A 22,101-nucleotide genomic window follows, 5' to 3' on the forward strand; every position below is an offset into this window, starting at 1 on the left:
ACAAAGGGCGTAATTCTCAAGATCCTCTCTGCTGTGGCTGCCAGCAAAATAAAGCAGTTATGGCATCAAGAGTAGGGAGTCCGAGCTTTGTTTTCAGTTCATCTTTTAACAGCAGCAAAAGCTAAAAATAAAAGCTGTTTTTGAGGAACAAGAATATTCTCAGGCTTTTCATCTAGATCTGGTCTGCCAGCCTCTTTCCTAGGCTGACAGTCTGGGATCTTAAGGTATTTGCAATGATCTGTTCTGGCCATGTAATAAATATGGAGACAGAGAGAACAGAAAAACTGGTGACATCAATCTGCCACCCTGAAAGTGCTCCTCTTGCTGTTGTGCCTGTTCCCTGTAACCAAAGGCTGTTTTGTGGCTTAGATTTGTTGAGGAAACAGACTTACAGCTCTTCTCTTTCTTCTGTGCAGCAATTTCCCTGGCAGCTCAGTAGGAATGATTTATTACAGATTTCAGCTGTTTAATTCTGTTTCCCCACAATATGACAGTGTTGGAGTAACTGAGCAAAAGGCAGTGATGTTTCCGGAGGAAGGCTGCTATCAGAGGCCACCCCTGTAGTAGAGGCTGGAAGCAAGGAGGAACAGTTTACCAGGAAATGCCTGTGTTGGTGTACTGGGCACTTTTGGGAAGGAACAGGCATCTCACTCTTAAAGCTTCCTCGCTACAGGACTCCAAACATTGCTGATGAAGCTGTTTGAGCAGCAGTGAGAATGCTGCCCTCCAGAGCCTGGGAAAGGTCTGACCAAAGTGGTGGTCTGGAGAGAAAAGGCAAATTCTGTCCTTAAGTGAACCTTCGAGTGCTATTTTTGGAGTGTAGGTTTTCTGGGTTTTTTTTGGGTTTGTTTTTTTTTTTTTTTTTTTTTGGTTTGTGGGTTGGGGTTTTTTAATTACTTTTTTATGGTGGTTTGGGGTTTTTTTTGGTACTGAAGAGGAATCATTTTTGCAAATCCCTGTAAGGCAAGAGAGAATTTCCTTTGGAGTGAGCTGGCCTGAAACTCAATACGTCTCTGATGTGTCTTATCAGAGACATTAAAAGATAGTACCATAAAGTGATAGGGGATAATGAATTTCATCTAGTATTATGTTGTCCTGGGAGATAGAGCTAGGGCAAGGGTATTGCAATAATGTTATGCTTTGCATGACAATAACAGCAAATACCACCTTAACACACTTCCCCAGGGAGGGGTGAAAGGGTCAGTTTTCAGAGAGTCCCCAGGAAGGTGGAGCAAGGCAATCAAGAAGACAGAAGCCTGAGAAAAGATGCCAGGAGACTTACAGATGAGCAGTGTGTAATAGCTGTGCATTTTTTGCAGTTTGAGTTCAGTTTTCCCATTCTTTGTCCCAGCTGAACCGGGCAATGTTGGACTCTTGACCTCACTGCAATCTTGAGAAACCATACTCAAGAAACCATAACTTTAATAACATTTGTGATACATCTGACCCAGAGCCTGAATTAACAAATCTTTAACTTATCTGTCTCCCAGGCAGATAGATGAGTGGTGGTTTGTTACTGCACCAGTCAGGGATTTTAAAGGGTTCTGCTGTGGCTGTACACTGCTGTAGACCTGGCCCAGGGAAGCTTTACTGCTTAGCAGGCCCTCAAAAGGGTTTCTGTAGGTGTGTGATAAAAACAGAGAGCCTGAGGTCAGTACCTGGAAGCCTACCAGCTCCTAGAGCTGGACCAGAGTATCAAGTCTTTACTTTAAGGTAGAGAATGCAATGACTTGTTCTCATCCAGTCCCCTACCGGCCTTTTGAGACCTACAGCACTCTTCTGATTTATAACACTATATCTGGGTCTTTTTTTTTTTTTTTTTTTTTTTTTTTTTTCCTGGGCTATGCTAAGTTACTGCATATCCTGCATATCCTGGTCCCCTCTGGTGGCAGAGAGCAGATGGGTCAGTTTGTGTAGCCCAGAGAGCTGGGTGCAGTGTGTATGGCCAGCAGCAGATTGGGGCCAACTCCTGCTTTAAGAGAGGTGGGAACAGAGGAGATTGACAATTGGGAAAACTGCTTGGTGTAGAATATGTGGGTACCTTTTAATCCCTCCCCATCACTGGGGTTCTCAGAGGTCTCGGTACCACTCTTGCTCCACTCCCCATGCTGTGCCAGGGGCTGGGGGCTGCCCACCCATCTCCTTCCTCAGGGCAGGGTCAGCATGCTGTGACTCAGTTTCCCTGAAGCCTGAGGACAAGGAAGGGGGTGGAGCAGGACCAGAAAGGGGCAGAGGGGAAGTTACAGCAGCTGATAGGAAATGGCATTTTAGGGTGCTGCAAGGTGGCCCTATACCCCATCCTGTCTGCTGGGGTGGTATTTTGGGGTGCAGTGGTACAAGCTGGTTCTGTCTGCCATGGAACTGGTGTTTCAGGATGTGGTTGGGCAGCTCTGTTCCAGCTGCAGAGCTGGCGATTTTGGCAGCCCTTGCTCCATCCTGCCTTTTCCTGTGCCAGGGACCATGCTGGGAAGTGAGACGTGGCTGTACCTTCCATGTCCTCTGCATTCCTATGTCCAGGGTGTGTAATTATGCACAGTCCCATAGCACTGCTTCCCCAGTTTGTGACTTTGGGCTGCTCGTCTGGATGAGGGTCTGAGCTTGTCTCAGACAAGGCAAGAATCAGTGTGCAGGCTGTGTAGTAACAACCTGGCATCACTTGCTGGCTTTGATTTGCTCCTGGTCATGGAGCAATGGCTCTACCTGGGGACAGGAGCAGAGGAGTCCTTGTAAGACTGACAATGGAGGTGCCCAATCCCAGCTGTTTCCTTCCTCATCCCTATTTCTCTGTGTAACCCCAAATCTGCATGCATGGAGCATGTTTTGTAGTAAATCTGCTGAACTGAGGGCAGGCAGAGCAAAACCAGGTGATGATAAAGAGGTGTAAGCCCAAAGCCTGCCTGTGTTGTTGCAGCAGTGTAAGGCACAGTAGTTTGCAATGATGATGAGCATGGCCAGAGACATCCATCCCACCCTGTTGTGTGTGTCTGATGCTTCCTTCGAGCCACCAGCAGATTTTCAGTACAGCTCTTTTGTAAGTGGAGGCTAGGTCCAGCTTCCCCTGGATGCTGCAATCCACCTTGCTTCTGTGAAACTCTCTTCATTTGAGGCAGTCATCTAAGGGTTAAGACATGGTTGTGGGATAGGGTTTGAAACAGGAACAAAGAGGGCTTTTAAGGTCTGTGCTGGCCTAGGAATAGAGGGAATTGATTGAGCCTTTCCCAGTGTGTTGAATTACAAAGGTCATGGAGACCCTTTTGCTGGGAGGCAGCAGCCTTTGAGGTCCCTGCTGGAAGTGGGGCAGAGAGAAAAGAAATTGTGAAAGTCAGTGAGAGCAACTTAGTGGAGAGCTTTAAGACCAGGTGAAAACTGGAACTGTATCCTGGGGTAAATAATGTCTGAACGCAAGGCTGGGTACCTTCTCCCTGAGATTTTTGGGTGGTTTGGTTTTGCTCCACCTCATTCCCTCCCCCCTATTGCATTTACAGCTGCCTCACACATGACACCTGAATAAGCAGCACCTCTGGTGTACCCAGAACTTGGGCGGGCCTCTCCAGCCTGCTCAGGGCTGGTGAAGGCAGCAGAGGGTAAAAGGCAGTGCCTGTAAGGGAGGATCTTTCCAAAATGCAGAAGAGGAGCGTCTCTGGTGCCTACAGGGACATTTTGCCTCGACAGAAGAGGAAGCTTCTTACCACCTGAACTAGACCTGGATTTTTCATGTGTAGCTGAGCAGGGAAGCCTAATTCTAGATGGTTTCCAAGCCCCTCTTCTTAATGTTGTCTGCTCAGGATATCCATGGGGCACAGCAGCAGAGGGTCCAGCAAAAGGAGCTAGGGAAAAGAAGGATGGCAGAAACCTCTGTTTCCTTTCCTGCAGCAGGATGAAGAGTGGACACAGGTAGTTTCCATCTTGAGCTTTGGATGGGATGAGCCATCCAGCCAATGCATCCAAGACATACAGAAAAACATGGTTTAGTGGTTTAGTCCTTAAAACTTTCAGATTTCAATTACCAACTTATCAGGCATTTGGCCATTCAGCTCCATCCACTGGCACAGGTGTGCTCATCCATCTGATATTTTATTTAAAGTAATTCCATTTCTGATCTTTATGTTGGTTCAGGTGACCTCAGATGTGATTTTTGGAGCAAAGGACTGTTTGGGCTCTGCCTGGGAGATGATAGCTGATTCCAGTTAATATCCCATGGGGGTCTCTTCAGCCACCACTTAGGTTAGCAGCCCAGAGGCTTCTCTACTTTTTCAAGCGCTAGAAGGGCAGGACTGTGGGAGCACAGAGCTGCATGAGAAGGGAGGCTTGTTTTGGTGCTCTCAGAAACCCAAACATCTGCTCACCTTGGTAGCCAGCCTGTTATTGGGGTCATTCTCTGTGTATCTGTCTCATTAACCAGGAGCTGTTTCAGCAGAAGCATCAACTTCATGGACTAGTTGCTGCTTAGCATTGACTTTGAGAAGGCCTGAGTTCTTTCATCTGTTGTTGCTCCAAATCCCCTCTTCTCACCCTTTGGCATCACCTGTGCTGCAGAAGCTTGCCACTAACAAACATAAGGTGGATAAATGGGCTCCTCTCTGCTGGTAGTTCCAGGTTGCTGACCTGGAATGTGCTGTTTGAAGACAGCAGCGTCTACTCACTGTATTCTGGGTGAACACTCTGCCACTCTTTTCATCCACCTGGACTGCAGAAGGGGAACATGAGGCACTTGCAAGAGTTCCCCTTGGTGTGGGAAAGATGTCAGAATCAAGAAGAGCTTGGCTGTCTCTGCTCTGCTCCTTCTCCCATCCCAGCTGGAGAGGGATGTTGCAGATGGGATGTTACCCCTCTGTTAGTCACAAAGAAGGGTGTGGCAGGAAAGTCTGGCTCAAAAGTCAGTCAGTCTGGCTCAAATTGGATCAGTCCCCAGCTGCTTAACTGGATGTAGGGCAGTCCTGCTTCCTCTGTGCTTGGGGACCATGTTAGGGAGCTGACCATGTCCAAGAGCTCATACAGTTTTGTTGCTGCTCTCTCAGAGGCTCCCAGAGTTTGTAGACAAGCCCACCTTTTCAGTGGTGGTAGGCTGATTTAAGCACGTGCATTTAAATTGCTGGTCCATCCTGCTGGTGGCTGCTGAGTTCCGTTCAGGAGCTTGCCCAGTTGCTGTGACCTTAGTGACACTGTGGCCATGGTGTTGGCTCTGCTGACAGGTGCTGAGCACTATGGATCTCCCCCCTGCTTTCCTAGAAGGGATGTGAAGTACTGCAGCATCCTCATGAGAGGAGGGGTGCTGTGCCGGGGAAGCTGCAGGAGCCCATAAGGATGCCATGGGGCAAAAACTTGGATTTTGTTGTCCTGAGAAAAGAGGCTCTGTGTATACATAGTGAGGATCAAAAGTTTAGAAGTCCAGGGAGAAGCAGCAGTTCTGGCATACAGTCCTGAGCTTTGGCAGAAAATCATTCTTTGTGCCTATTAATATGTGACATTCCAGCCCAAAGTGTTGTCCCTCGCTCCCTGGCCAAAATACAATTTACTTTGGCCTTAACTCCTGGGTGTCAGGGCTTTCTGTCTAAGCTGGGGCTGCATGACCCTGCTGAAGACATAATGCTCCATTGACCTGTTCTCTTGCAGTATACTTGCCCCAAGTATCCTGTGTGTGGCTGCAGGCAAAATGCTGCAGATGGCCAAGTGCTCCTGGGTGGAAGGGACCAGAGTCCCTTGTCTGTGCGTGACTGTGACCCATGTGATGTGGAGAGGAAAGAGTGAGAGAAGAGCCTGTGTGATGCCAGTAATTTTCTGCTGTAGCCAATAGGAAATGGATCCTCGAGCTCTGACAGGCAGGGGTGCAGGTCTGTGACTGGGTGTGCTGCATGGAGCAGCATCTCGTGCTCACACCACAGCTCTCCTGTGCTCAGACACAGATGGAGGTGCAGAGCCCCTGGGTGTGCCACAGCTCTCGCTGGGCCTGGCACAGCTGCACAGTGCCATCTTCCTCTTGTCACCTCTGTTTGCTCTGGTCCCTCTGAGGAGACTGAGGTTACGTGGACAGCCCTTGGAAGGGCTTAGCAGGTGGAAGCAGTGTGTGTGGCTCAGGAACAGGCCAGGATGTGGAAAAGAAGGGAGGGAAAGGATGTGGGGCAAAGCCTGTTTGAACCTCAGCCCCAAGCATTAGGGAATTGCCAGTCAGAGCAGCAGCCTGCAGAGGATCTGTGTGTACCCAGACCATGTGCATGACTTGCACTGTCCACACTCAGGAACTGGCCAAGCCTGTGGGCCCTGCCTGCACGGCAGCATTAGCACAGCTGACTGTAGCCATGCTTAGAAGAAATAATTTTATGTCTCCCGGGAATCTGGCCACCTTGGAGAGTAAAACCAGGAAGAGGCACAGCCTGGAGGAGCATGTTTGGGTGTACCCAAAGGCAGCTTAGCTGGCAGACATCTTGCCTGTGGATCTGAGCTGTGGCAGTGCTGGGTAACCCTCCCACAGCCAGCAGGGCTGGGCTGATAAAGGGAATGGGTTTGCCTGGAAGGCAGCCTCGGAGCCTGGAGGAAGCCCTCCCCTAGCATTGCTCCTTATCTTGGCAGCACTCCCAGCCTGCCTCTGCCCCTTCTCCCCACAATGCACTTGAGCCAGTGGTGTCACCCCTGCCCCTCTTGGGTGCTGTGGGAGCGAGGGTTCTGGCATGGCTAGGCTCCCTGACCAGTTTGCTGCCTTGCAGAGTCTCTGTGTGTGTGTGTGTGTGTGTGTGTGTGTGTGTCCAAAATTGCCCATTTTGCATACACACACACACACTCTCTCCCTTCGTGCATGGGGCTGTGGCAGAGATGGGTTAGTCAGGAGAGGGTGAATCACAGGGGAATGAGTCAGTGGAAAGCAGAAGGCAGGTGCTTGTGTAGGACAGGGCTTTAAGGGAGACCAAGGGTCTGGCAGCTCATGCTGAGTGCCTGGGAGATGGGCTGAGCTTGCCAGAGGAGAGCTGGGAAAGCCACAGGGCTTAGCAGGTGAAGGCAATGCCTGTGCCTTGGGAGCAGGCCAGGATCTTAGCTACATGCTGAACTCCTGGGAAGGCTTGGGGCATCTTTGGTGCTGAGGCTTTCCCAAAGAGGAGCACTGCAAGGGAGTGCAGGGAGCAGGTATGCCTGCCTCCAGTGAATCTTCATCCCCACACAGGCAGTGGGGTGTCCAGCCAGCCCTAGGCAAGCTGAGCAAGTCTCTGTACTGGTCAGATCCGGCCCAATTGTCTGAGAGAGCAGATGCAGTATGGGAAAATGAATGATACTTGTTGGGGCAGAGAATGATAAACAAATAGCTCTGGATTGAGTGAAGACAGCATGGAGGAAGAGCTGGGATGCAGATAATACACTGGAGATTTGTGGACTTGGGTGGTTGTTGCCTTCAAAACCCATTGTGTGACCTGGGCTCTGCTGCAGACCCTTGAGGGTATTGCCAGGGCTGCAGATGGCTGCTTCTCTCATCAAGGGACCTGCTCTGGACTGCTGGGTTTCCATCTAGCACAGCTGGTCTCTGCTGAGTTGGACTCCTAATTGTCCTGCTCATCATTCCTGCAGACAGGTCTCTCATGGGCATGGTGGAGGCAGCCTTGGTATCAGTGCTACAGCAGCACAACCAAAGATCCCTGTGTCTAGGACCAAACTTATTGGAGCAGGTACTTGGGAATTCTGTCTTAGAATAATGTAGGTGTGTTGCAGCAGGCACTAGTATTGCTACCAACCACAGCAAGGATCAGGTACTTGAACACAAGCAGCTTCTGCTGATCTCAGGCTGAAATGAGTCTCTTTTTTCGCCATCCTCAAGGGAGGCAAGCGCAGGTACCTCCCATCCTCCCTGGTGGCACCCTTGGCTGGGCAGGATGGAGCCCAGCAGGCTCCAGCACTCTGCAGTAATGAGCTGGAGCTCTGGCTTCTTGTGGGCAGAGACTGAGAGTGGTGGGCTTGTGCAGCCTGGGGGAGGGCAGGCAGTGAAGGGGGCTCCTCCTGCTGCTGCAAGCTGTGGGTTTGCAGCTTGGCTCTCTTGGGAAGTGCCCAGGGGCAGGATGAGAAGCAATTTCACGTGAGGGAAATTCTAATTAGATATTAGGAAAAATATTTCCCTGCAAGGCAGTTGACTCTGGAATAGGGCCCAGAGAAGGGGGGCAGTTTCCACACTTGGTGACTTTCAGCCCCTGGCATGGGCAAACCCCAAGCAGTTTGCTTGAACTTGGCCCTGCTGTTAACATAATTGGACCCAAACTCTCTGAGGTCTCTCCCCACTGTTGGTTCTCAGTTCTGCAGTTCTCAGGTTGTTTGGCGATGTCATATCTCATGGACTATTGGATTGACCAGTTTGGAGGTATGTGGAGGGCTCAGGGTCTTGTTCTGTCTGTCCTCTTCTCACTTGGACTCATCTGTGTGGTGAGAGATGGAGGAACTGCCTTAGGAGCATTCCTCAGCTCATTCACTTGTCACAGCTTCTCTTAGCTGGAGCACCCATCTCTCTGTAAGTCTGCATTATTTCCTTCCCACAAGAGCACAAGAAACCAGTGGGCAGTGAAGCACAGGATGTAAAGCATCCTCCTTGCTCTGCTGGAAGCACAGAGCTGTGATGTGTAGGGGGGTGCTGGTGTTTTTGGAAGACTCATGAGGATTCTGGCCTCCAGCCCTCCAGATGGAAAGTTTATCTTCCCCATGGTGCCTGTCCCAGAGATAGTGGTGATTGGAAAGGAAGTCACTTGGTAGCTTTTTTTAAAGGTTGCAGCTGCTTGACCATCCTCAGCAGATGGATGCTGAGATGAGCCCAAAGCACTGTCTGGAAAGAATTATTTGCTCCCAGTATTTTCTGTTTCTTTGCCAACCTTTTATTCTCATGGCTGCTCTTTTCCTGATCCTGTCCTTTTGCAAGGCTGGCTGCTGGCAGTCTTATGAGCCTTGTCTTCAGGAACAACTTTGCTCTGTGATTTATTGTGTCTCTGAGCTTTGACCTGGTGTCTGATGCTGCAGAAGCCCATGTCTGGTGTGTAAGTGTTCAGAGGGTGTTTACAGTGTTTGGCCCATCCTGTCTGCAAGAGTAATGAACCAGAACAAACGGGTCTGCCTTAGCCTTGGTGCCTGGGTTAAGCTGACCTGCAGCAGTAGCTACATCTGCTTTCTCATCTGGCAGAGGCTGGATGGAAGTTTGAGCTCCCTTCATGTGAGTTTTCAAGGTCTAGAACATTTTCAAAAACCATGTTAGTCCCCAGATCCCTTCTGAAGTTGCTCCTTTCAGTCTTTCACTTGGGCTTGTTGACACTGGGCTGCCTGGTCCCTGTGCACTCCGCTCTCCCTTCCTTGGCAGTCCACACGTAGCTCAACGCTGCTCTGGGCATGCTGGCTTTACTTGGATATCCCTGTTACAGTACTCTCCTGCACATCAGGAGCAGCAGGATCTGGTGGTTTGGGCCAAGAGATCCCTGAGGTCTGTTCCCAGCTGCAGGAGCAATGCTGTGTGGCAGGAGATGAGCTGGTTTCTGGTAGGCCATGGAGAGCTCTTCGGTTTCTCAAGGCTTTGTCTCCCTAGGAGGGTCAGGTCTAGAGGAACATCTCTGTCCTCAGGGCATGGATCAACCACCAGGGTGAAGATGCTTTTGACTTAGTTGCCTCTGCTGTCTGTGGGGCCCCAGGGGTGGTTCACTCTTGTGGACAAGGAGGTTTGCAGTTTCATGGGGTGTAATAGGAGCTGGATCATGTCTCCTGCTGCCCTTCAAATGGATACACCTACAACCCCTCTTACCCCCATGTTTTCCTTCTTAGGGCCTTCTGGTCACACTGCCTTCATTATGGGCAACACTGTGAATGTTTAGATGACAGTTGTGTGTCCCTTTTCCTAAGTCCAGCAGGGTGTTTCACCTTCAGTCCTACAGGAAAGAGAGGTTTTCCTTTTCTATGACAAGGTGCAGGACATTCCATTCATGGTGAAAATACTCCTTTCCTGCAGTAGCCCTTGTTTGTGTCAACCTTCTTAAAATCAAAGATGGACAAAGCCTCACCCTTGTGGCCCAAACACCTGTCCATCACATGTCATCACTCTGACCTGGGCTAGACTTGAGCCTTTCTAAATTGCAGCTGGAAATGAGTGAGCTGGGTGTGTGTGCACAGTCGTGTGTGTGTGTGTGTGTGTGTGTGTGTGTGTGGTATCTCCTCCCCCTGTGCCACGTACATGTCTAGTACAGGGAGTGGAAAAGATGCTGAATGTCCCCACAGCTGCTGCAGCCTTATCTGCAGGCTGCAGCTTGGTAACCAAGCAGGAGCCCAAGTGCCTGTGCTCAAGCACCTCCCTTGGAGGGCTCTTACAGTAAAGGGAAGTGTATTGCAAGAGGGCTTGCGCTGGGGAGGGGCAGTTCCCACGGGGCAAATGCTGCAGTGCACAATCCTTGCTGCCCTCCCCACTGCAAGCCATTTGCCTACTCCCTCTTTGACATTCGGAGCTGATCAGAGCAATTCAGCATCCCTGGGACTTTCTCCACTGCCCTGAGGTGCCAGGTGACTGTTTGGGGAGGTACAGAAAGGCGATGGTGCTGTGGGTCTGTCGCGTGTCAGGGATTCATCAGGGGAGTGTGTGCAAGGAGCCTTGGGCGGGTGGGGCTGTGGGTGTGTGACAGTCGGGAATGGGAGGGGCCTGGGGTAAGTTGAGGCATGAACTGCAGCAGTCAGGAGGCAACAGAGCACAGGTGAGAGCTGGGAGCTTGCCGTGGGGGTTCATGGAAACAGGACAGGGTCTGATGGTGGTTGAGAGTGAGGTGGGAATGAGCAGGAGCACATTTGTGGGGGTACAGAGCCCAGCTGCTGTGGGGAAGGAAGGACAAAGGATGTGGGGAAGGGACAGTGTTGTGCATCTGGGTTTAGGCTGTGTGAATGGCTACAGGGCATCAGGATACAGAAGGAGGTAAGGAGGCTTTGGATCCCTGTGGCTGTATACAGTGGTGATAGAGGGAGAAAAGAGGGGATGGCAGAGCTGGGAGCAACAGGGCTACCATCACCTGCTGATTTCTGTGTTGTCTTCTAGCTTGCATAACATCACCTTACCACCAGAGTAAGGTCCGTGTCAGAGGCTCCTGTTTCTGCAGCTAATAGTGCTGGAAAAGGGGCTGGGCTGTTCAGACTGCACCCCTAGGTCATGCTTCCCATGGTGCACAGCCCAGGACAGGGAGCTGGCAGGAGGGAAATTACTGTAAGTGATTGTCTTACCACTGGAATTGAGTTAAACAGGTTAGTATACAGTTTGCAGGGCTTCTGATGCAGACACCAACTTCAGGGTGTTATTCTTCCTCTTAGAAGATCAGATAAAAGGGACTCTTAGTGCTAAAATGTGTAGATCACTTAGAATGGTGAGGGCCTCATCCAGACTGGGTCTGGAGAATGTGTCCCTTGGACAAACATCCTTATTGAATTTGAGCTGTGTCAGTGCATTGGTGCCTTGGTCATGGCCAGAGACCTCAGGTATCATGCAGTGCAGACCAGAATTGGTCCCTGTCCTTGGCCAGATCCACTTGCCTTCTCAAAGCCATTCTATGACTGGCTGCACAGGCATGTGACTTGGTAATCACACGGTGGAAAATTTTCCATTGGTTTCAGTTGGCACCAAGCTCTGGACTGGAACAGCCAGTCTGCAGGGTCATCGGTGGCTGAGGTCCCCTGGGCCTGTTCCTCAGGCTACCACCCCTGAAGAGGGACAGGAGGGCTGGAAGGGAGCTGGCTGACATGTCCCAGTGCCTGGGTGGCCAGGGGCTTGCTTTCACATTCTTTCTTGCCACAAGGTGACTGCTGAGGCCACTATGCTGCCCCAAGTCCAATGCCATGGGTCTCCCCAGGGCTTGCAGGTGCAGTGCTGGCTGCACCCTCCCCTGTGCAGCAGCTACCCCGAGGTGAAAAGACACGGCTTTTTATGATGTGGAGTCAGCACAGAGAAATTTGCTGCTTGTGGGCAGCTGTTATCCTGGGCCTGGCTCATGTCCTCCAGCACTTCTCAACCCGGGTGCTGCCTCGGGGAGGGGAATAGGGGCTTGCCCACCCTCAACTCCCTGTGTCAGGCAAGTAGGTGCCACCTCGGGCTAACGGGGGTGAATAGCTGTGGTGGAGCCTAGCAGCATCCTGCTGCCTCTGCAGGGATCCTCTTGGGCAGCGGAGAGTTTTCCCCACCCCCAGCTCTGCCGCTGCCTCTTTGTTTTCTGGCAGAAGCCTCTGTGCCTTTTCATTGCCGTTGAGGCGCCGAGCAGGAGCCTACATGTGCCGCGTGTGCGTCTCGCCGGGAATGTGATGCGGGCTGGGAATCCTGCCGGGCCAGGCAAATCCCCTGCAGGGCAGCGGAGGCCAAACAGCAGCTTCAGAGGTCTCCATCCCATGGACCGTTCCTCCGGTCGAGCAAGGCTTCGAGGCAGCTGGTCTCCCTCACAAAACCCTCTTTTGCAGTGACAGCGCTTCTACACCTTGCCACAAGTCGAGTAAGTTGTATGGGAAGGGGCCGGTCCTCAGCTGGGCACTCGGGCTCTCCGCTGTGGTCCTCCCTCGCTCCCGCTGGGAAGGCACCTGAGATTAAAGCAATGCCAAAGGCTATGGAGCTGGATACAGCAGTGGCTGAGGATTGCCTTGTGCTGCGCCTGCCTCTCCATGTATTTGATCTCTCGACTTCCAGCGGGGACTGAATTCCTATGCTGGATTCTGGGCTCGGCTCTTGTGAAAGGATCCAATTATTTTAGAGCTTTGAGCATCTCCATTTGCTGCCCATATTTGCGGCGCGCTGGCTGGAATTCCAAGTGATTAACGTGGCTGTGACATCCCTCCTAGGGGTGTTATCTTTGCTCGCTGTCCCCCACCGCCCCCCTCTTCCTCCTCCGGCAGCGAGCGAGCGAGACAGGCAGGCAGAGACAAAGGTCTGTCCTCAACCTGGGCTGTCCTCCCTGTAAGCGGCTGCTGCATGGGATTTCCCTGCCCTGCCTGCTGCAGGTTTCCTGGGCTCCCAGTCGAACACTGGAGCTGAGCGGCCGTGGGCTGTATTGCAGAGGTTTGAACCTGCTGGGCTGGGTGGGCAGGGGGTGCTGTCGGCCTTGGAGAGCTGCCCGATTGTCCTGCCGGATTTTAAGCTGCTTTTCATTCTTTGACTGCGCTTTCCTGGGAAGAGGGGCAGCCGTGCGTGGAGGGGAGGCTGGCGGGGAGGGGGTTGGACGTGGGGGAAAGCTTTACACAGGTGGCTGTCGCATAGTGGGATCTGCCTGCAGACCCTGTAAACCCCCCTTCCCAGCCGCAGGCTATTGTCAGCATCGCCGTGTGCAAGCCAGGCACCTGGGAAAGGTGTGTGGAGGTGATCCGTGCCTGGACGTGGGGCATCAGAGGGAAGGGGTAAGTCCCTGGGCTGGGAGCTCTGCTCCGGCTCCCCCACCTCCCAGGAGAGGTTTCATTGTGTTATCCCGACTTGGCCGAGCAGAAGGGCTCAGTCCCTGCGGCACCTGAGTGTGGGGCTAGGGCTGGGGAGGCACTGCATGTTGCTGGGCAGACCTCAGCCCTTGAGGAGGTTGCTGCAGCTTGGAGCCTCAGCAAGATGCACTGCAGAGAGGGCTGCTCTGTTCCTGGGGGCTTCTGCACCCTGTCAGTGCTGCCTCCCAGGAGATGGGAGGGAGCAGCAGCACCTCAGGGACACGGTGCTGTGGGCACAGGGTGGTGTTGGGTCTCTGTCTCTGTAAAAGCTCTGTCTGGTGGTTCCTAGGAGCTTGCACTTGTGACATGGGCAATACCTCTTGCCCCATCCTTCCTCTCTGGGCTCAGGCCTCCTCTCCATTCCTAGCAGGGGCTAACACTGAACGAGGCTCTGCAGCTGCATAAATCTGGCACGGCAGGAGGCCTCCTGAGGACCCTCGAGAGCAGCACTTGCCCTTGCAGTGGGGGCAAGGAAGCTCCCTCCCTCTGTATCCATTCCCCCTCCCTCTCCTTCTTCCTCTCTCTTGTTTTCACCAAGTGTCAGCTTCTTCCTCCCTAGCCTGAATTTCAGGATAGCGACAGAGCCATGGCCAGTGGTCATTTTTCCCTTCAGGCACAGTTTGTTCCTCTAGTATCTTGTTAGCTTCTCCCTGGGATTGCCACCTCTGCTACAGTACTGGAGGTAGTCCCCAGCTCACATGTCTGTCTCTCTCCTGATGGTGAGATGCCTCGTCTGTCAGACTGTGCAGGAACCCTTCTCTGGTGGCAGCATTGCTGTTAGTGCTGCCATCCTTCAGGGTTGTGATGGAAACTTTCTGCCTGCTGGCACTTCACAAGCACTGCTCTTAGCCTGTGCCAGGGAGCTCCTGGGTTTTTTGCTCACACTGCTTAGATTTCTTTCCTTCTCCTTAGGTTCAGGTAGGACCAATAGAGTTATGATTTATCCTCCAGACAGTCTGTTTCCAGCAGTTTGTGTTGCCTCTTCTCTTGCCTTGTACTCCGCTTGTTCTGAGGATGTTTATTTGCCCTCTTCTAATGGTGGCCCTTCTCCTTCCTGGCTGTGTGGTTCCTGCTTCACCCCCCTCAGTGAGGCCACCAGTGTCTTCCCATGAGAGGAAGCAGGAGAGAAGGCAGCAAAAGTGACTTAGGCATTGGTTTGGGGTTTTTTGTGGTCTAAATTCTGCAAAGACCCCTCTTGGCACTGCCAGCCACCAGGCTGGTGCTCCGTCCCATGCAGCAGTGCCCAGGTCAAAGCTTCTTGTCCACTGGCCATGTGTCCCTTTTGACTGGCTCTCTTGCTCTCTGCCTTGCACTGGTGCTGTGCTACCAGTGCTACCTGCCAGGCTCCCAAGGGCTCTGCCTCATGACAGATACCCTCCCTGCCCCACACTCATCCTGCTTCCTCTCTGGCTGGCACAGTACAGCTCAACAGTACACAGAACAACAACAGATCCTTTTGAAGGCTGCAGCCCGACATGTGGTACCGCTGCTGCACTGCCCAGCCAGGAACCTGTCCTCACTCACCATCCTCACTCACCATCCTCACACACCATCCTGCTCTATTGCCTCCAGACTGAGAACATGGTCTGTTAATCCTGGTTTCCCCCTGAATGTGCTAATAGGAATGGAACCAGCAGGTAAGCCAAGTCCCTGACCCAACCCCACCAGGCCTGGCTGTGTTATTCCACGTCAGGCTCTGGTGGCTCGGTGTCCCCAAGGAGCACAGGGTTTCTGCCCCAGTGCCTGGGACACGCTCCCTCTCTGCAGGTCATTTGGCACTGGGTTTTTCTTGGGTGTTGAAGCGTGGTGCCCTTGCCCAGGCAAAGAAATAGAGGAAAGCTGTGCCTGGCATAGCTCCAGATCCAGGTGCTGGGAGATCTTGGCAAAAGCACGGGCCCCTGCCTGTTCTCTGGGCAATGAGGGGCCCTTGGCAGGACCAGGGCAGAGAGTGGAAGAGCTCTGAGTGGGCTTCCCTTAAGAGGCAAAGCTCTTTGAGTCCTATCTTAGAGCACCAGCATGGACTGAAACACTGTAAAAAAAAAAAAAAATCAGCATCATGTGGGCTTAGGAGGGGCCAAACCCTTGGTGTGGGCATGTGGAGCCCCATGTGCTGTGTCCACAGGGATGGTACCTGTGCTGCTCAGCTGAGCTGGTGAAGCCCTGGGCCTGGCTCTGTCCCATCCATGTGGCCAGAATTAGGTGCCTGGCTCAAGGACAGGAGAAGGCAGAGCTGACCAGGTGCTTTCTCCCTGTGCCTGCTTGGAGTGCAGGAGGCCATGGTCCCAGACTCTGTTCTCTGGGGAGGTGGTGGGCTCCCCTGGTGCTGTCAGAGGATGAGCTGGATGGGCTCTCAGCAGGGAGGAACTGCCCTGGGAGGCACTTGGCACTGCCAAGAGAACCTTCCTGGGATACAGCCCCTTGCACCTCGAGGAGGGTGAGAAGCAGAGCTATGCCCCGGCTGCTGCCCATCCACGCTGTTGGGCATTCCTTGAAGAGGATGTTCAAGGAGATCTTAGGCTGTACTTGGAGACACTTTGGGTGATACTTTCCTCTTCCTGGCGTGGGGCTGACATTTTCTAGCATGATGCTTCAAACAACAGTATCCGGGCTTGGCAAAAGGTGGTGCAGCCCCTTGTTTTAGTGGCTGGTGCTGGCAGCACCTGATGATTGGTGTTGAGAGCTCAGCTGGGAGGGGTTTGTGGTGCTAGCAGGTCAGCCTGTCCTTATACATCCATTCTCCTGAAAGGCAGCGGTTGCCAGGGAGAAAATGACTGTGACATCAGTGGGACATGGGGAAGAGAATGAAAGGACACAGGTGAAATTGTCTGTTTGTTCTGGCATGGACACACTCTTTCTTTCACTGCACCAAGCTGATTCTTGCTGTTGGTTGCTGATTTTGCTTCCCATTGGTTGATAGTGCCACACAAGTCATGGTACAAGGCTCCCTCAGGGATGGAGGAGGGACACAGCAACCTTCCAGGCAGGCAGAGCACAGCATGTTACCACTTCAGCATCCACCCACAACTGAGGGCATTCAGTTGCTTTCCTACCTGCTTTGGTGCAGACCTCATGGGGTGCCAGGAGGAGCTGGTCTTTGCAAAAAGCTTTTGTTGCGGTTTTAGACCCGTGGTTTGTCATGCTGCAAGTGCTCCTTGGGTGCAGTTGTATCTCAACAGGTCCAGTTCTGGCTGGTTGCTGGCAGGCAATGCCCTTCCCCAGCAGTGGTGGTGGCTTTTGAGCTGTCCAGCTCTCAGAGACTGGTCATGACAGCCTGTAATTACAAATCTTACTGGAAATGTAGTGAAAGAACAGCCTGTTTTCTGGGGCAGGTGAGGTCAGGCAGTGAGCACAGCTGATGCTGGCTTCACACGTGCAAGTTGCAGGGATGCAGAATTTGCCAGACCAGGATGCCAGAAGGGGATTGCACTTGAGTGTTGCTGCCTCTGAGCATCCATTTGGGGTTTTTGTTCATCTGCCTGGTCCCTGGCCCTGCTGTTTCCAGCCTTCAGAGCAGTACTCACTGTTGGCTTGGGGTGCCCAGACAGTGATTCCCACTGGATGGGTGCTGCAGTGAGTCCTCATTTGAGGGATGCATAGGAGGGAGGTGGGGAGGGCATGATCCCTAGGGATAGGCATGATTTCCTCCTTTATCTGGAGATGCCTGGGCTGGTGAAGTCCATGAGCTGTCTGCCACAGAGGTGCTGAGGGTGGAGGTGCCCAAGGGCTCCTGCACACTATGAAGGTGTTGCACCATGAGCTGCTGCTTCAGCTGACTCTTCTCCACACCCTCTTCCAGGCATCAAAGCTGCAGTGCCCGTGGATTATGACCACAGGGGAGCTGTGTTGCATCTGCAAATCTCTGTTGTGCATCAAGGGCACATCTGAACAGGTGAGTGCTGTGCACATGAAAGGATTGCTGTCTTTGTGCTGGGGAAAACTGGTGGGGGGCCATTATGGCTCAGGGCTGTCAGGCTCCTCATTTCTGCCTTCTCTGACGGGCATCTCATATTGGAAGAAAACAATTCCAAGCTCTTCTCCTTATCTGTAGGCCAGAAAGTGTCCTGTGCTGTGGGTGGAAGGGCGGGAGGTGAACATGAGACCAGGAGCTAGCTGGAGGCCCAGAGGTTGCTGCAGTGTCTTGGAAAGCAAGGCATGAAATGGTTGCCAGAAAGAAAGAGGAATCTGTTCCTATGCACAGGGTTTCATACAGTAAGGCATGCAAAAGGGATGTAAAATCAAGCCAGGTATGAGAGTTCACAGCTTAGCTTGAAATATTTGTGGTTTAAATGGAAATCAATGTGTTAGCACTGCCTGAGGTGACTGAGATGTATGTGGCCTTTGATTGGGAGGCTGGGAAAGGCTGAGCCTAAATGCTGCCTTCCCTGCCTGCGTGACCCTGCAGACTGGAAGCACCCTCCTGCCCTTCTCCCAGGAAGCATCTGAATCACCCCAGCCCTGCATGTCCCCCTTTCCTTCCCCTCAGAGCCGCTGTGGACCCTGAAGAGCTGGAGAGGACGTTGCAGAGGTTTGGAGGCACACCGTGATGGTGGGAGCCATTCCACGGCAGCCACGCCGCTTCTGGGGGGTGCCTGACTGGCAGGCGTCTGCAGCCAGCTGTGCCAAGGACCGCCTGCTGCGGGGCAGGGAAGCTGATCCAGAGACAAGCAGGGGTGAGTAACTGTGGGGGCAGCCAGGATGGGCTGCACTGTTGGGGCAGTGGAGCAGGGAGGCTGATCCAGAGACAAGCAGCGGTGAGTAACTGTGGGGGCAGCCAGGATGGGCTGCACTGTTGGGGGCTACACAGAGGGGTTGAGGTTGGCAGGAACATGTGCAGGTTATCTGGACCAGCCCCACCTAGAGCCATTGCCCAGGACTTTGTCCTGATCACTTGTGGATATCTCCAAGGATGAAGATTCCATAACGTCTCTAGGTAACTGGTTATGCTTGGTCATAGTTAAACAAAATGGTGTTTTCTGATATTCAGAGGGAACCTCTTATCTAGATACCTAGATGAGATCTCACCAAGCCTTCTGTTCTCCAGGCTGAGCAGTCCTGGGTGTCATATGACACATGCTCCATTCCCTTAATTTTTTTAGTGTCCCTGTTTTGCACTCTCTCAGATGTGGCCTCACCAGTGCTGAGCAGAGAGGGAGGATCAGTTTGCTCAACCTGCTGTTAATCCTGTGCCTGGTGCACTATTGTTTTTCTTTGCTGCAGGGGCACATTGCTGGCTCATGGTCAACATGGCACCCACCAGGACACCCAAGGCCCTTTTTATTGTGCTGTTTTCCAGCTAGTCAGTCCCCAACATACTCTGGTTCATGGTTATACCTTTTATCACACCTTTTAAACAGAGTCCCTGGTCTCAAGCACCTTGGCCTGCCATTTTCACATCCACATCCCAGCAGGGTCAAAATAGCATATGCAGGCTCATTCTCCACATAGCCTTGATCCACTTGGAGAACAAATTTCCCCATTGCTCACTTGCCCCTAAGCCCTTACTCCACAAGATCAGGCACAGCTGCAAAGACAGGCAAAAGGCAGAGCTGCGAGGCATGGGCAGTTTGTCCTCAGTCTGCTGGTGACTTTTCCTGCATCTCCTCAGCTCTTGCAACCATTTCAGTATTTTTCATGCCTGAAACAAACCAGCATGTAGACAGGATTCTCACAGCTCTCAAACTGGACTGAAAATCAAAAGTGAGGCACCATGCTGCACAGAGAAGGGCAGGCCCTTGGAGCTGGCAGGAGTGGGTGGATGGTGACCCTGCTATCTCCTAGCTGCTGATTGAGGTGCTGGAGATGCCTGGTCCAAGCTGGCAGAGGTAACAGGGATGTTGTACAGGTTCCAGTCCCTGCTGTGGGGCTGGCACCAGCCCTGCCTCAGTGCACATGGCCAGGGCAGGATGTCTTGGCCAGCACTGGGAGATGTTGCTGCTGTTGCCCAAAGGGGTGATTACAGGCCTGAGCCCCTGGGACTCGTCTGACCTGCCTGACTCCTGTGCTCCACAACAGCACAAGCGTGTCCCTGGCAGAGGGCAAGCCTCTTCCTCCCCACCTGTCCAGACTTGTCCACAGGTGTCTCCTGCCTGTCTGGAGACTTCTCTCCTTGCCTGAGCCAGGAAGTGCGTGCTGAACCTGCAGCTGGGTGATGCATCAGGGTTTCCCAGAAAGGCACATCAGCCTCGTTCCTATTCCTGTCCCTGGAGAGGGAGATTCAAGTGGGCTGTGTGAGGAGCCATGTCCCACTGGTCCCTTGCAGCCGGAAGCCTGGATGAGAATGGAGATCCGGGGCTGATCCTCATCCTTCTGCTCTCTTTTTTTCCAGATGCTGTGCTGCAGAGCACCTCATAGTAGAGGGCTCCCACAGACATCCTGAGTGAGAGGAGGCCCAGCTTCCACCCTCTGCCCTTACACCCTGACCTGTGGCACTTTACAGTCCCCCTCCTGCTGCTGCATGGGCTCCGCTCGGAGTCCCAGCAAGTGAGGCTCCATGCGGCACATCCACACAGAGACGCCTCTGCCCCCGGAGCGCAGCACGGAGCCCAGCCTGTCCCGGCCCAGGGGGGAGACACCCTTGGAGCCTTCCTCGCAGTGCTGCACCCACCGCAGCATCCTCATGGGCTACAATGAGACAGAGATCAAGCGCCAGAAGGTTTACCAGGTGTCCATCTTCTCCCATCTCTCCAGCTCCTCTGAGAGCACGGAGCAGCGGGCAGGCACCCGGCCAGCGGTCAAGAGGGGATACCCCGAGCAGCGAACTCTGGAGGGGGGACGAGATCCCAAACGAACTCACTGGGGTGACAAGGGGGTGGATGGGGGCCCTGGGCAGCCTTCCCTGGATGATGATGATACCTTTGAAGATGGTCTGCTGGTGGAGGAGCTCTCCCTTTGTGGCTCTGCCCAGCACTTCTCCCACAGTGGGCTGCGGGTAGTGGAGCACCGCTGTGAGGGCAGCCCTAGACACAGCCCCAAGGCCAGCAGAGAGGACAAGTCACAGGATGTCTCCTTCTCCTCCTTCTCCTCCTCCTCCTCTTCCTCTTCCTCCTCCTCGTCCTCCTGGCCCCAGCACATTGCTTGCAGTACTTTGCACATGAGAGACAGTTGCCCTGTCTCATCAGGGGATCAGCCCATAGACTATGGAGAGAATGGGGAGCCGTCAAGTGGCCACAATGTACTTCACCTTGAATTGCACAGTATTGCACAAACAACCCAGTTGGACCCTGGTGGGAAGAGAGAGAAGCCAGGGAGCAGCCCAGCTCACACCAGCAGGGCTAGTGGAGAAGTGGAAGGGCCAGCAGTGGCCAATGGGTGCAGGGAGTCCCCAGTTCCACAGAGAGCGCTCAGCCCTGAGCCCAGCAACCTGAGCTCCCAGGAGATGACACCCTGTGGGAGCAGCCAACTCAGCAGCAACTGCCCAGCCAAAAGGAAGTTGCTGCCCGCTGGCGAGGTTATGACTGACTCCTGCTCTGAGGATGAGAGCCTGTCCCCACCAGCAAGGAAGAAGAGGGTCCTGCCATGCCATCCTGTGCCCACAGCCTGCCGCAGCACCGATGCCAAGGGAGCTCCGTTCTGGAATCACCTGCTTCCTGCAGTCAAGGTGAGCATTGCTCCTGGGGGAAAGCAGGGAATGGCCTGGGGATGCCCAGAGCTCAGGACTGTGCTTGTGGGCAGTGTGGTCCACTGTGGCACCATGCCCCGTCCTGTCCCTGAGTTGCAGTACTGGTGGGAGCAAGGCAGCAGCTGACAGTCAGCCCTGACACCCATGGTCTGTTTTAACCAGCTCTTGACATCTTGCAGTCACTGGATCCTCTGCATGCAACTGGCTTTTTCTCCTGGAGAGCCTTTATTGGACAGGAGACAACCTCCCCATGGCAGTGAGAGCTGCATATGTCATGAAGCCACTTTTGGTGCCTGATGGCTTCATGTTAAGCCATGATATACCAGCAAGCTTGGAAAGAGGGCTGGCCTCTGCCTGCCTGATGAGGAGGAAGGCAGATGTGTGGGATGCCTTGAACTCCTAGCCATGATGCCCATTAGAGCAAGTGACCAGTGGCAGGCAGTGGGACTGGACATGCTTTGACCAAGGAGCCCAGAGCTGTGTGCAGAGATGCCATTGGCTTTTCTGCCATTTTGGGGTCCCTGTGGCATATCCTCAACGTGCCACAAGCTCTCAGCAATGGGGAAGATGTGTGAGGTTTGCAACCCTCCCTAGCAGCTGCCTCTGCTTCCCCCTTTGTTACCCTGCTCTTCTTATCAGCCCCCTGCCCTCACCCTGTTCTGCCAGCTGAGGCTGCAGCAGGCTCAGGCCAGACGTGGCACCTTCTTCTTTTTCTCTGGGGCATCCCATGGTGTGGGGACCCACAGGAACTGATGTCAGAGCTACCCTGGCTTCTTGCTGCCTGGAGCTGGGTCACACCATCCATGGCACGCAGCTCCATTGCTGCCTGCCTTTTTCATGACTGTCCCCCAGCCCAGCTGTCCCCAGCACTGTCCTTGCAGAGTGAAGCCCTCCAGCAGCTTCCCTGGGTTTTCCCGCCTGGTCATGCCAGCCAGCTCCATCATCCCTTTGTGTTGTGCTACCCTTTGTGTGGCTTCCAGAAGGGAAAGCCCCTGAAAAAGGGACATCTTTAAAAGGAGGCTGCAGTGTGACTGGTTTTAACTCCCCCACCCCACAGC

General features: G+C 53.2%; 1 protein-coding gene across 5 annotated transcripts in view; it reads left to right on the forward strand.

Moving 5' to 3' along the window:
• Positions 1 to 22,101, forward strand: part of ATOSB (atos homolog B) — a 38,887-nt gene that overhangs the window by 11,974 nt on the left and 4,812 nt on the right. For 2 of the 5 annotated variants that reach the window (XM_071425668.1, XM_071425670.1), the window contains 3 exons: positions 17,222 to 17,314; positions 17,909 to 18,095; positions 19,751 to 21,022. In XM_071425668.1, the coding sequence (XP_071281769.1) occupies positions 19,916 to 21,022 (1,107 nt within the window). In that variant the 5' untranslated portion in view covers positions 17,222 to 17,314; positions 17,909 to 18,095; positions 19,751 to 19,915. Of the gene's footprint in view, positions 1 to 11,941; positions 12,456 to 12,967; positions 13,016 to 13,252; positions 13,351 to 17,221; positions 17,315 to 17,908; positions 18,096 to 19,750; positions 21,023 to 22,101 lie in introns of those variants that run through there. The other 3 variants (XM_071425672.1, XM_071425671.1, XM_071425673.1) reach the window with 3 other exon arrangements.

Source organism: Agelaius tricolor, unplaced genomic scaffold (assembly GCF_023055355.1).
Source record: "Agelaius tricolor isolate 1412-34295 unplaced genomic scaffold, bAgeTri1.0.p SCAF_4, whole genome shotgun sequence".
NCBI classification, from domain to species: Eukaryota; Metazoa; Chordata; class Aves; order Passeriformes; family Icteridae; genus Agelaius; species Agelaius tricolor.